This window comes from Watersipora subatra, chromosome 11, assembly GCF_963576615.1.
Source record: "Watersipora subatra chromosome 11, tzWatSuba1.1, whole genome shotgun sequence".
In the NCBI taxonomy this organism is placed as follows: domain Eukaryota; kingdom Metazoa; phylum Bryozoa; class Gymnolaemata; order Cheilostomatida; family Watersiporidae; genus Watersipora; species Watersipora subatra.
The window spans coordinates 39,073,480-39,086,374 of NC_088718.1; the positions used below are offsets into that span (position 1 = coordinate 39,073,480).

A 12,895-nucleotide genomic window follows, 5' to 3' on the forward strand; every position below is an offset into this window, starting at 1 on the left:
CGATAACCTTAATTATTTCATGTTTTGCAGAACAAATGAACTTGCTTTGGCTTAAGTGAAATTAGCTTGATACAGTTTTAGCTATCAAATTAGCTATGATATTGGACCCTGGTAAGTTTTTCAGTACAGAATATTATTCTATCAATCCGATTTTTTATCTTTTGAATAAAAAATCTAAAAGAACAACTGAGATTTTTTGAAAATTTTCTGTTAGAAAGGAAATCAAAAATATTTTGCATTGACTGACAGAGAATAATTAATTATTGTCCCATTACACTTTACTCTGTTTTCCTAGTTGAATCTCTTAGCACTCCTAAATGAACAGTATGAAACACATGACATCATCATGCCTTTAGCTGTACAGCTGCCATTTGGTGCGTGTACAACCCAAAACTCATGCTCATTTCGATTTTGAGAGCAGCTTCAACTGCAGCTTCCAAAGATTGTGCATGTCTTTGAGAGTGTAAATAAATTAGAATTAATTTTACTGATTGTATTATCTGCACTCCCTTCCCACGCATCTGACTTTGTAGGTTGGGCATAGTTTTACTCCATACCATTCAATTGAGGAATGCGGGATATCAATGAGGAAGATATTCTTTACTTAGCTAAAGCTTTAGTTCATATTTTTTTAAAGCAGAAGATTTGTGCAGCTGTCATAAAAATGAAGTCGAGTTGATGCATTCATTCCAATGAAGTTCTACGTTGGGTTTAAGGCTATCTAACTTGAGACATTGGTTGAATGATTATTGATAATAAATCCTTGGCACTAACATTTTAAAGAAAAGCTAATTTAAGAATCCATTTGCCTCTAGATTCTGATAACAAGATTGAATCAAGTCGAGTTACTGAATCTGACAGCGGCTTTACATCACCAACTCTCCTCTCACATGCACCCCAACTAGCTGATGCTATGGTGGAATTAACAGGTACAATTATCTCTTGTCATCGTCGTGGTTTAAATTCATTGAGTGAAGATATTTACAAATCTGTGTCTTTTCTAGGTCTGGCAATGAACTCTGATGTTTCTAGTAAGCTAGGTAGCGAGAAACCCAGTAACCAGAAAAGCCTGTCAGTCGTCGCAGCTAAAAGGGTGGTTGAAACGCCACCAACAGAGACCAGTCATAACTCTTTACCTAATGGTCAACCGGATATGACTTCAGCTAACTGCTGCATTACTAGTTCTCCAAAAAGCTCACACACACTGCCTGTGCAGCCACTACCATCTAACCACCTTGTTGCAGATTTACTTAACAAGTTTTGCAATACGTCCAATTCTAATCGAGGTAATCCAAATGGTTGTACTGTAAACATGCCATTCAGTAATTCATCCAAGCTTATTAAGGACTCTGAGCTCAAAAAGATACAAGGGGAGAAGTTTTGTGCAAAGTCAACCATGCTTAATTCACAAGATGTAAAGACATTGAAGGCATCATGCAAAGGAGCTTTACCAAGACTCTCAGATGGGAAATGTAATACTGCAGAATCAAATCCTGATTTAGCTATAGAGTTGGCTTCTAACAGTCATTGTCACCATTTTGCCGCATCACCTGCCCTGCTACAAGTTGATGAATCTTCTGCCAAAGTTTCAAAAATTGATGTCTCCACTATTGATTGGAAAGCTGCAGGAAAAGCGTCTGTGTCACCCAGAAATTTTCATCTACAATCAGTCCCTAAGGACACCCAACAGGCCAATGAGTGTGTTGAAAGACAAGGAGTAGCTTATACAGAAATTAATCTTGATGTAACTAACAGTGTGAGTGATTGCATCATTTCAAACGGTACAAAAACTTCATCTGTTGGACTGGCTACCGGTATCGATAGCCATTTGAAATTTGACGCGTCATTCAGTGACCCACCCAATGAATCTGTAGAGGCTCTTTCTGAAAAGGAAGATGAATCAATTAGCATTCAGTCAAACAAAGTGCAAAAGAATTTGAGTGAAGCCCAGTATGCTGCAAGAGTCCCTGATTCTGTTGTGAATAGCGATACAGAGCCAGAAGAAAAGTTATTGCAAAAGGTTCCTGTTCTAAGCCCTGATTATCATTGTCTAAGCAGTCATAACACTCAACAACAATCTGTATCTTCCAAGTTTGCTGAAGCAGTACCAAAAGAGCCTGTTACTTTTCATGATGGTTTCAGTTCAACTAGTGGTAAAAGCACTACCTCTGTCCACTGTTTACAAAAGGAAAATAAAAATTTCGGTTATGTAGAGTCCAATGAGGTTGGTCAGCTGCTTGGTACAAACACATCATTTACAACAGCCAACACTAGCATGACACAGTTTAAGAATCATATCAGAATAGCGTTCGATAATAGCATTGCTACTGATAAAACTACAAAAATTGACGATTTAAGTGTGGAAAAAAACCAGAACGAGACAAGAGTGAGGTTTGCTAAAGATAGTTTTGATGAATTAGTGCACGCTCCACTTTATAACTCTTCAGATATGGAACACAGAACTATTCAATCTGCAGACAGTTGTAGCTTTCAAAATCAGCAGAAAGCTAACACGCCGTTTGAGGTGGGTGAGTTAGGCCCAAAGTCGGCAGGCACATCATCTAATTACAGTGCTGATGTTGGATCTGAAGTGCCTGCAGTGGGGTTCACTACGGCTGGAGGTAAAAAGATAAGTGTGTCACGCAATAGTCTTGACAAAATAAAGAACCTTTTTGAACCAGTAATGGCTACCCTGGACACCATTCAACCGGTGAGCCCCGATAAACCTTCACAAGCTCCAACCTTGAGGATTACTAACTCTGCTTGTTATAATGCAAGCAGTGATAAAGGTGGACTCCCCATGGTTGTTCCACCAAAGTTTAAGAATTCATTTAGTGTCGGTTTTCATACGGCTGGTGGAAAAAAGATTGATATATCTGAAACCAGTTTACTAGCTGCAAAACAAATTTTTGAAAGCTCACAGAGTACGAGCGATGAGAAGAGGTGTTTGGAAATCTCTTCAAAAGTAGTCACTAACAAACCAATGATAGGCTTTACCACTGCCCGTGGTACAAGCATCAATGTATCAGCAAGTAGTGTGGAGGCTGTCAAACATCTTTTTGAGGAAAATCCTGTTGTGGAGTCAGCTCAATCCTTGCCTAAAGATACTTCAATCAGAGATAAGGCATTTCCTATTAAAACATCAAAGAGTCGATCGATACAAGTAAATGAAAATAATAAAAGTGGTTTGGTTTCTGGGTTCACCACGGGTCTTGGTAAGGCTATTGAGGTATCTGACAACAGCTTGAAGGTTGCCAAAAAACTACTCGAGGAGTCAGACTTGGAAGACAAAAATTTTGATATGAACCAAGAAGGAATTTGTCTATCTGATACAGAGATTTCCAATTGTTGCAATCAATCTGTCAATGGTGCCTTCAATGTTCAGACACAAAAGCCATGTAATCAAGTGGGTTTTGGAAAGGTTTGCAAAGCTGAGCTTGAATCATCAAGGGCCAGCTTTAGTTCTGTCAATAACTCATTTGGTGAATCTAATATAGTTAGAAGTGCCATATCAAACAGTTCAACTAGCCTATCCACATTTCCTGTTACATTTGCTACAGCCAATGGGAAAAAAGTCAAGATTTCTAAATCAAGTTTTCAGGCTGTTCAACATCTTTTCGACTCGGAAAACTCACAGAATTGTCAACAACAGGTGCTGGCGAAGCCCAAAGACTATCCTATAAGCTTTACCACTGCTCGAGGATCAGCTGTGGATATTTCAAGCTCAAGCCTGTTGCATGCAAAATCATTGTTTGACGAGTCTAGCAGTGAGGTCCACCGTTATAGCTCAGTTTCAGGCGAAATCCAGCACAGAAATTCTAACTCAGACACAATGGGCAGAAAGGAGAAAGTTCCAACTTCACCTAAGTCATCTGATCATATTGCACCAGTGTGCACATCCGAAGTATTTGATACATACCCTCAGAGTACTGCTTTACAGTTATCGGTTATTTCACAACCTACGGACGTCGATAATATACACAGTTGTCAAAAGGTAAGCATAAACCATGTCTCTGTTAATCGAGTGATTATTCAGTATGAAAATCGAAAAATCGACACAGCTATGGTCCTCTCGAAGTAGGAAGCTTCGTCAAATCTGATAGTTTCTGATGAAGTAAATTTTTCAAGCCTTTTTGTCAATCATCATTTTTGATAAGTTGCCTATTTTGGCTAGTAATGTTTCTAATTCAGTAAGAGAATGAAAACAAATAAATGCTTATGAAAGTCTTATATCGCTAGCTGGAGTTTCGAATGATGTAAACTTGTCCATATATTTCATCATTCTTTGACTAAATCTTCATATTCTTTTGGCATCATAAGCCACTCATTGTAATTGCTACTGTATGAGTAGGTTCCTGATCTAAGCTCACCTTTGCCTAATCCGAGCCTTGCCGATACGCTAAAAAATTGTGTGACACCCCCAGTGAGACGCAGATCCGGCTCCTTTAGGTCTCAAAGTCCTCTCTGTGTCACACCAAATGGTAGGCAACTATATTTCTCCCAATGGCACTGGTTCATATTAACTTCATATGGCATTGACTTTGTGGTCATATTATATTATCTGAGATAAACGTTGAGTTAGAGATATTTTTAGTACACAAACTTGTAAAATAAGGATTCAGCAATGAGTGTTGTGTGAGTTGGTTCTTACATGTCCAGTAATAATTGCCTAGGCTACTAAAGATTGTTTGTAATTACACTTACTCCAGCATATTATTCATGGAATCATGACAGTCATAGAAAATCATGTTAACTAGACACGTATAATAGTGTTTTTATTATTATTAGGCGAGGGTTTTCATATTGCCATCAGTTTTTGTTATAGGCTTTATGAGAAACAGGAGTTTTGCTCAGAAAGCTTACTGGACAACACCCAATAGCAGGTTGGTTCCATTCACATTATTTAACATTATGGCTTTGTCCAGAGAATTTATCGTTTGGTATTTCATGCTGATTTTTACCCATTGTCATTATGATAGCAAAGTGCCAAGTAAAAATGTTACAAACCTCAACCCAGGGTTGCCGCATTATCCTCAGTAAAGTGAATACTGGTGGTATTTACTTTCCTGGAAAAAAGGTGATTAGTGGGATAAAGGGGGAAATAGTATGAATATTTGCAGTTGAGCTATAGTTTGCTAAATTGAATATATTTAAAATTTATTGATTTATAAAACGATTTTATAACTTTATTCCCAGTAATAATAGATATAGATACATAATAGATATACTTGGTAAAACATTAATTTTCAAATTACATGTAAATATCGAAACACACAACTTGCAATAGTGAACTAACTACACTCATTAAAAATTTTAGCCCGAGCAGTATCTATCTTTTCTTTCTCATTGCCTGAAGCTCCTATGACAAATCATCCAGTTTTTTTCTCAGTGCAAACTTTCTTTGGTTTCTGCAACAAATAATATTCAGCGTTAAAATATTTTGTTTTTTAGAATGTTACAACACTCCAATATACCAATGCTTTAAATTACACAATGTTTCTGTAGTTTACATAATAATCCCCGTAGTTACCTGATTAGCTGTAGAATGTCTGATTTTTAAACTTTGGGACAGTAGTTTAGAGGCGCTAGCTTTTAAAGCTGTCAAGATCATGGTGCTTCTTAAGATGGGTTTTCATACGAGCAGCTTTTCACTCCTGTGTTGCAATTTCTGCAGATCATAATAATGGTTTTGCCATTCTCATTGCTGTTCTTTTCGAATTGTGTCCAAATGCTATCCACTGGCCTGCCTTAAACTGACATAGCTATGGCATACTCATTACTCAGCTATACTTAATATGGTGAAAGTTCAGTTGCAAATGAGAAAGTTTTACCAGTGTTATATGAGCTCAGTAACTAAGTAACAATAATTTCATTATATCTAACATTTCTTTGCTCTATTATGGTGAGTAGACTAAAATTTCTAACTAACTAAACTCAGAATTTCTAATCCTATCTGACCCTGGATAAATAGTATTTCATATTCTACCAAATTAAGCTGGCCTATAGAGTGAAACATATCAGCATTTCTAACTGATGTAAGACAATTATTAGATTGTCTTTAAAATAATTACATGTATTGAGCTTTACTGAACATAGGTGTGTTCACTCATTAATAAAGTCTCAGCCCAATATTATTTCACAGACTATGAATCTATCTAACTTCTTAATAATCCACTCAGAATTTCACTCAAAATGGTGTCCAGGCAAGTATTTTCCAACAACATTTTATTCCTGGTACCAATAAACTATAGGCATGAACTAATTTGGTGGCAATCATCAAAATTAATCAACTAACTTTCAATGTAATTCCACTTGTTTTAATTTATCCCACTTATTACCACTTTTTCCCATTTTTTTCTGCTTTTGCTCCACTTATTCCGCATTTTCCCGCTGTCCTGGAAAAAAGTGTTTTTCCTGTCCAAAATGCCAATCCTGTATTCACCTGTATGCCTACATTCTCAGCTCCTGTGAGCGCATCATTCTGCTCTGTACTTCTGCTCCCCTCTTGTAGTGGTAAGAAGTTCAGCTATGGGAACAGACCATTTAAACCGCATACTCCTGACAGACAGGCGCTTGCTCGCAAAGCAGCTATGTCATCTGGAGGCAGTGATTCACCAGCTCAGACTATTTCTATTCCAGAGTGTGGGTTGGCTGAACGGGGGACAAGCGGTCGCAGGTAAAAGCTTTGGAGCCAAAATTTGGGGTGGAAATTTGAAATTTGCTTTATAGTTTGTTTCTTGTGCCTCTCACTATCCTTGATTTACAAATCTTGGAACAAGTCATTGAGAATATGGGTCCTTCCTTCTGTTAATATGAAAGTCTGCCAAATCACCACCAATGGCACTAGTAAAAAGTAGGTTGACAACTCCTACATACGCCATACAAGTGTGTTTATGTAAAAGCCAGCTAATATTCTGTTTTACAGAATTTGATTATGCAAGTATTTATGATTTTTCAGTTTTACTAATTTAAGGGAGAGCGAAGAACTAGTTGGCACAGCACATTAAGCTTGTGCACTCTATATCATTCATAGTATTTTCATATTGCTTCTAAACAATAACCAAGTAAAAGCTCTTTTGCATCATATAGCTGCCATTACTAACCAGATGTATCTAGCCATTTTTATTTTGGTAAGTGACTTTTTTGTTTCGTCAGATAGATCTCTCTTTCTACATACTCGTTAATGTCAACGTTGTCAATATTGGTTAGGTAGATGTGAATTTAATTTGATATTTCTTCTCAAGTAGCCTATTACTAATAGGTTTCTTTTAGTGAGTTTTACAAAGTTAATGAAAGATCTAAAGTTTTCCAACTTTGAACACTCTTGAGTCAGTTGGTGTTGCTGTTGTACCATGCAATGTTTTACAAAAGACAGTTTTTTAACAACTGGCCTCATCCATTGTTCAGACATTCTCTATTGCGGGATGCATTAGCCATTAGTACATTTATTATAATTTTTATACAAGCCAAAGACATTAAAATGATGATCAGGGATTGTTAAGCTTCTTTGATGTCAGGCTATTTGCCATCTTGTTGTTGGTATACGATTGTAGTTAAATCCATGAATAAATATGTTGATAGAAACCATTGGAACCAACAAGTTCTCCCTTCCCCACTGCCAAGTGCGCAATTTATATGTGCATGTGTTTTGGGTTAAAAATCTCAGCTTCTAAAATTAACGTACTGATAAAGTTGATGTCTGTAGTACTAATGTTTTGTTTGAAGTAACCATTATTGTCCGTCAACACTTTCACTAATTGGTCTAAATAACAGAGGCTATATATATGTAGTAATCCCTCATTTTTGTGGTTTATTGCGACCAGCGCTTCCCCCTCTCTTTCTGAGCATTTTCTTCTTTTTCTAAGGCTCAATAGATGATTTTGAGCGTCGTGAGCGTTTGAGAGGCATGATGAAGGGTGTCACAAACACTGCACTTTTACACTTGTCGAAATGTCAAAGGGAAACAGCAAACCGGGGCGACTGCTATCACAATCATGCTCGCAGAGGGTTCTCAATGAGCCAGAGTATGAGAAAGATTCATGTATTTCAGTTTTTGTTTTTCATCTTTTTTATTCGTTTAATGAATGTTCTTAACCCCACGAAGTACTGAAGTCGCGAGAGCTGAACCATAAAGTAGTGAGCGATCACTGTACACTGTATTGCTATGATGTCAGTGAAAACTTTAAGTTGTAGTAAAGCCTTTTAAGGGTGGCTGCATAAGCATAGGTATCATCACAATGCAGTAGTGGCTGTAGAGGTCAAGAATACATGATCAGGTTTTCTTTTGGATGTATGCAGCTATATGATATTTTCAATAATACCCACTCTGATCGCATAATTCTTCATGAAATTAGGCATTCAAGGCTAGTTTCTATGAGCCGTCGCATTGCCAAAAATTCGGCTTTCATAAAGTTATTTAATTACTTTTAATTATATTTGTTGATTGTCATCTATTCTATTTTATTTAGAGTCTTCACTGCCGAGACAAAACCAGCTAATCTCAGGAAGCCTACAAAATTGATGATTTCACAGAAGGAAAGATGTGAGCGGATAACTCTTGAGGCTTTGGGACCACCTCGGCAAAACAGCTCAAGCCTGGTGAGTTGGAAGTCAGATCATGGCACCAAAAGATTATATATTGTACATAAACCTTGTTTGTCAGAACCAAAGGGATTTCGCAAATAACGCGTCATTTACCCCATTCTGTCACGTTTGACAAAAATGTCGTTTTTATTTCATCTCCCACTTCTCAGTTGACTGGTGTTATCTAGTATTAATACATAAGGTTTTTATATGCAGTATTAGCTGGTATTTTCATAAAAAAATATCATTTGAGTAGTTTTTGAATGCCGTTTTCTGAGCTGCTGAGGAATGTATGTTTGGGTGCATGATATTTGATAAATTGTGGAGGTATTTTATTAAACTAGAAATTCCCCTGTCATACAGCCCACGGCCAAAGTGATATTGGAAGAAAGAAAGGGTACTGATGGTTGAGAAATGCAATATTAGCAGTCAAATGGCACTGCAGTGCAATAGGATAGCTGCAATGGTAGCTGTAATGTACTGGGTGTGGGTGTTATTATATACAACAAACAGCAATATTGAAAGGAAAAGATTATATGTTTATATCTCTCCCCCTGCAATAGGAGAAATGCGATATTGGCCAATATTAGAATAAAATGCACTGATATTATTAGAATAACCAATAATATTAATATAGTAATAATAGAAAACCAATGCAAAATTCTGTTTACATTTCAAAACGTCATAGCTAACAATATCAAGAAGTTGTGATATTTATATAGATTTTTGGAAAATCTATTTAACAAAACTGTTTAGAAAAATAATAACAGTAACATATTGCCCATCATCGATGTTGTTAGTGTGACTATAAGACTTCAATAGTCATCCAAACTTATAATTAAATATTGTAATAATCTCATAAGAATCGCTAGAAAAAATTATCATCGTCATTTCCTTCACTTTCACTGCTTTGGACATCAGTTAGAATACCATTGTACTCAAAAGTTTCCAAAATGTCAGTTACTTTGAAATCGGCAAAAACAAACGATTTCTGTACTTCTATGTTAATTACAGAAACCTTCGGCAATTTGACAATGCTATAGACTGGTGAATTATACACGTTATTTTTTCGTGAAATGCGCACGACTTAATGGTTCTATTCTCTGTTGCTCGGCGTTTCGTTTGTCGGTCTTAATTTTGATAAAAGTAAGGCTTGGCCAGTTTTAATAAAGATTTTCGGCTAACTTAATCTGTCTATTTGTGTATAATCCGATCAGATGGGTAAGGTTTAGGATTATGTCGACGATTTTCAAAGACTTGGTAACATATTCAAATAGGCTTATATGTGTTTGTATCATTATTATACTTTAACGACTCTACAAAAAAATGGTTAAATTTGTTGATGAGATGTCCATACAAGGGTTTTGCGACGTTGTTGATTAATAATATTCGTAAGTTGTGTGCACATGCATTTATCATAAAAACTCAAACATTCGCTCCGATCGTTTGGTCGTGGGACAATAGAGCAAGTTTGATTTGAAGTAAACTTCATGCAAATAATGCATTCATTCGGAAGATGTGATCAAATTTGAAGTTCTACTTAAATAGCTTGTATTGACATGCAGCCCAGAAATTTTCTGGCATTTTTTTTTATAAATAAAATTATATATAATCTCCTAAGAACTCTGGCACATAAAAATGCACTGCTTGCATTTGATCAAAAATTAAATATCTCAGTCAAAGCTAAGATTCTAGCAGACTAAATGCATCTAAAATAGTTGCTTGCATTGCTATCATTGACAAAGCATTCTAGATTCAAAAGTATTTTCCTCAACAACTTACACATAGGCCATAGAAATCTTTCTAAGGTTTCTTCTACACGCTATGTACTTTGGTTATCGTACAATGATGTTCTTTTGTCAATGTACAGACAAGAAAAAAGGTGGCAAATGTGACATCGCACTCCGCATCCTCATATATATTCCACGATGTGACAGATGAGCAAAGGGGCAGTATTCAGGCACTATGCACGGAGTGTGACATCACTGAGCACCTGACATCTTCTCTATCTAGTGACCAGCTCTACAAGTATGCGATATCCTAGCATATATTCCCAGCTGATAATGAGATCTGACCTCATTGCTACATTATGTTTTTATAAATTGCATAGATCTTAAAGGTTGACTTGCAACAAAATTCACATTACCGTTATATGATATGAAAAGATTCACCATGTCTTATTCTGTTGTTTCGTAGGTGTAAAATATGTGGAAAGGTGATTACAAGCTCTTTAAAGCTCAAAAATGAACAGAAAATTGCAGCCACACGAGACCGCCGTAGTTTGAATTCCATTTCCAAAATGGCTCAAATGTGATGTAGTTGTGAGAGATGGTTTCTGTTTACACTTTCTTGCAACCTTATTCGTCGAAATATTTTCAATAAAACGATGTCTATTGTTCTTGCGCGTCTGTTTTATCGTCATCGTAATGCTGTCACTTTTAGCAGTGATATCCTATAACTTACCGTAAAAATTCATTTAATTTTTTAGTCTAAGCTTGAAGGAGTACATATCATTGTCTTATAATCATGACGAGCCTGTTGGTCACTTGTGATAATTGAAAAGGGCTGCAGAAATTATTTGCAAAGTATTGGGTCACATGATCAGATTACGACTTGCTGATTAGACCAGGCCGAAACAAAATTGTAAAGTAGCGAGCATCTATATTTGATACGGGGTCTTCGGTAAAACCCGAAGTGTTTGTCATAAACTAGTACTACGATAAGTTTTATATTGAGCTTTGTATTGGCCTTTCAATTTACGTGAGAACATACGTGACAAGACGATAACCAAATTTCATGGCTACGTCATCGAAATAAAGAGATTCCAATCTACGGCGGCTTTTCGTTTTTGAACTTTTAAGAGCTTGTAATCACATTTCCACATATTTGGCACTTACAACACAACTGGGTAAGACATGGTGAATCTTTTGATACCAAATAACTGTAATGTGAATTTTGTTGCAAGTCAACCTTTAATATCATTGGATTTCTGTCATTTGAGTATTGCAAACATCTGCACTGTTCATCTAATGTGACCAAGTTCTAACTCCGCTGCACAGAGTTTTTACTAAGGAACATTCTGGTTGGGAAGTTATTAGTCATCCTCACATAAACAATGGTATCTATGAGTAGTGTTATTGCTATGTGAACTGTTTCGACTTACTTTTATGATTTCTCATGAATCCGGTAAGTGACTGATTCAAACAACAATTTTGCTAGTTAAGTTGTTCTTAATAATCTTGAAGTCTGTATAATTTATTAACAATTATGTCGTTGTACTTTTGCTGTAATTTTCAGTCTAACCAAGTTTAACAAAAATAAAAATTTGTGTATTTTGTGACTAACAACTCACTTTACTTGTCATACTTGACTTTATAATTTCATATTTCTTTCTATTGGTAGTTGTTTCCAAATGATGGTTGGTGTAGATCCATCACTGCTCACTAGAGAATGGTTCAATAATCACTACAAATGGATAGTGTGGAAGCTGGCAAGTCTGGAAAGATCTTATGTAGATAGATACGAAGGTGTCTGTAATCCCGTAGCCCTTCTTCACCAGATGAAGTACAGATACGAGAGGGAGGTTGACCTTTCTCAAAGGTTAGCTATTTCATTCGTTTAAATAATAAAGTTATTAGTTTGATTTTTCCTGGTGTGTACTGTATATCTATAATTAATAAAAAATGAGGCCAAAAGTTCCTCAACAAAACTCTTACGAAAATTTTTAATAATAAGCCTAAACACCGTTTTTCATGTGGCCAACTTAATTTTCCACACCAATTTTTTGTTGGTTAGTGTTAAGGAAATAGCAGACTCACCGTAAATTCATGTTCGGCAAAAATGGCTCGAGCATGTTTAAAATGCTATTTACGTTTTGCAACAAGGTTTTTTAAGAAATTGATTTAGAAACTTTCAGCGCAGGCCCCTGCGATTCCTACGGCATATTTTTAGTATTTAACTCTCAATCAGCATATTGCTGAATTAGTTGGCTAAGAATGTGTAACACAGCTCTAGTTTAATGCAAGTGTTGGCTATAATCATACTGCCTGAATGTCAGACCCTAGCATAGCTTTGTTTGTACATTTTACAAAAAGTTCCTTAACACAATAAAGAAGTTATACAGTGAAACTCGGCTAACTTGACCTTCATGGGACTGAGAGAAAGTGTTCGAGTTATCAGAGCATTCAAGTTATGAGAACACTATCACAAGTGCATGTATTATTGTATTTATCAGTACATATACAAACTATATATAAATCAAAAGCATGGATTGCTTGTTGCAAGTTAAGGGACCTCTCATGTAATGTTTTAA

At 36.1% G+C, this 12,895-nt stretch overlaps 1 protein-coding gene across 1 annotated transcript in view; it reads left to right on the plus strand.

Moving 5' to 3' along the window:
* Positions 1-12,895, plus strand: part of LOC137408052 (breast cancer type 2 susceptibility protein-like) — a 58,232-nt gene that overhangs the window by 12,024 nt on the left and 33,313 nt on the right. The window contains exons 9-15 of the mRNA XM_068094441.1: positions 816-3,994; positions 4,352-4,481; positions 4,826-4,883; positions 6,512-6,676; positions 8,469-8,598; positions 10,454-10,611; positions 11,986-12,183. Coding sequence (XP_067950542.1) covers positions 816-3,994; positions 4,352-4,481; positions 4,826-4,883; positions 6,512-6,676; positions 8,469-8,598; positions 10,454-10,611; positions 11,986-12,183 — 4,018 coding nt within the window. The remainder of the gene's footprint in view (positions 1-815; positions 3,995-4,351; positions 4,482-4,825; positions 4,884-6,511; positions 6,677-8,468; positions 8,599-10,453; positions 10,612-11,985; positions 12,184-12,895) is intronic.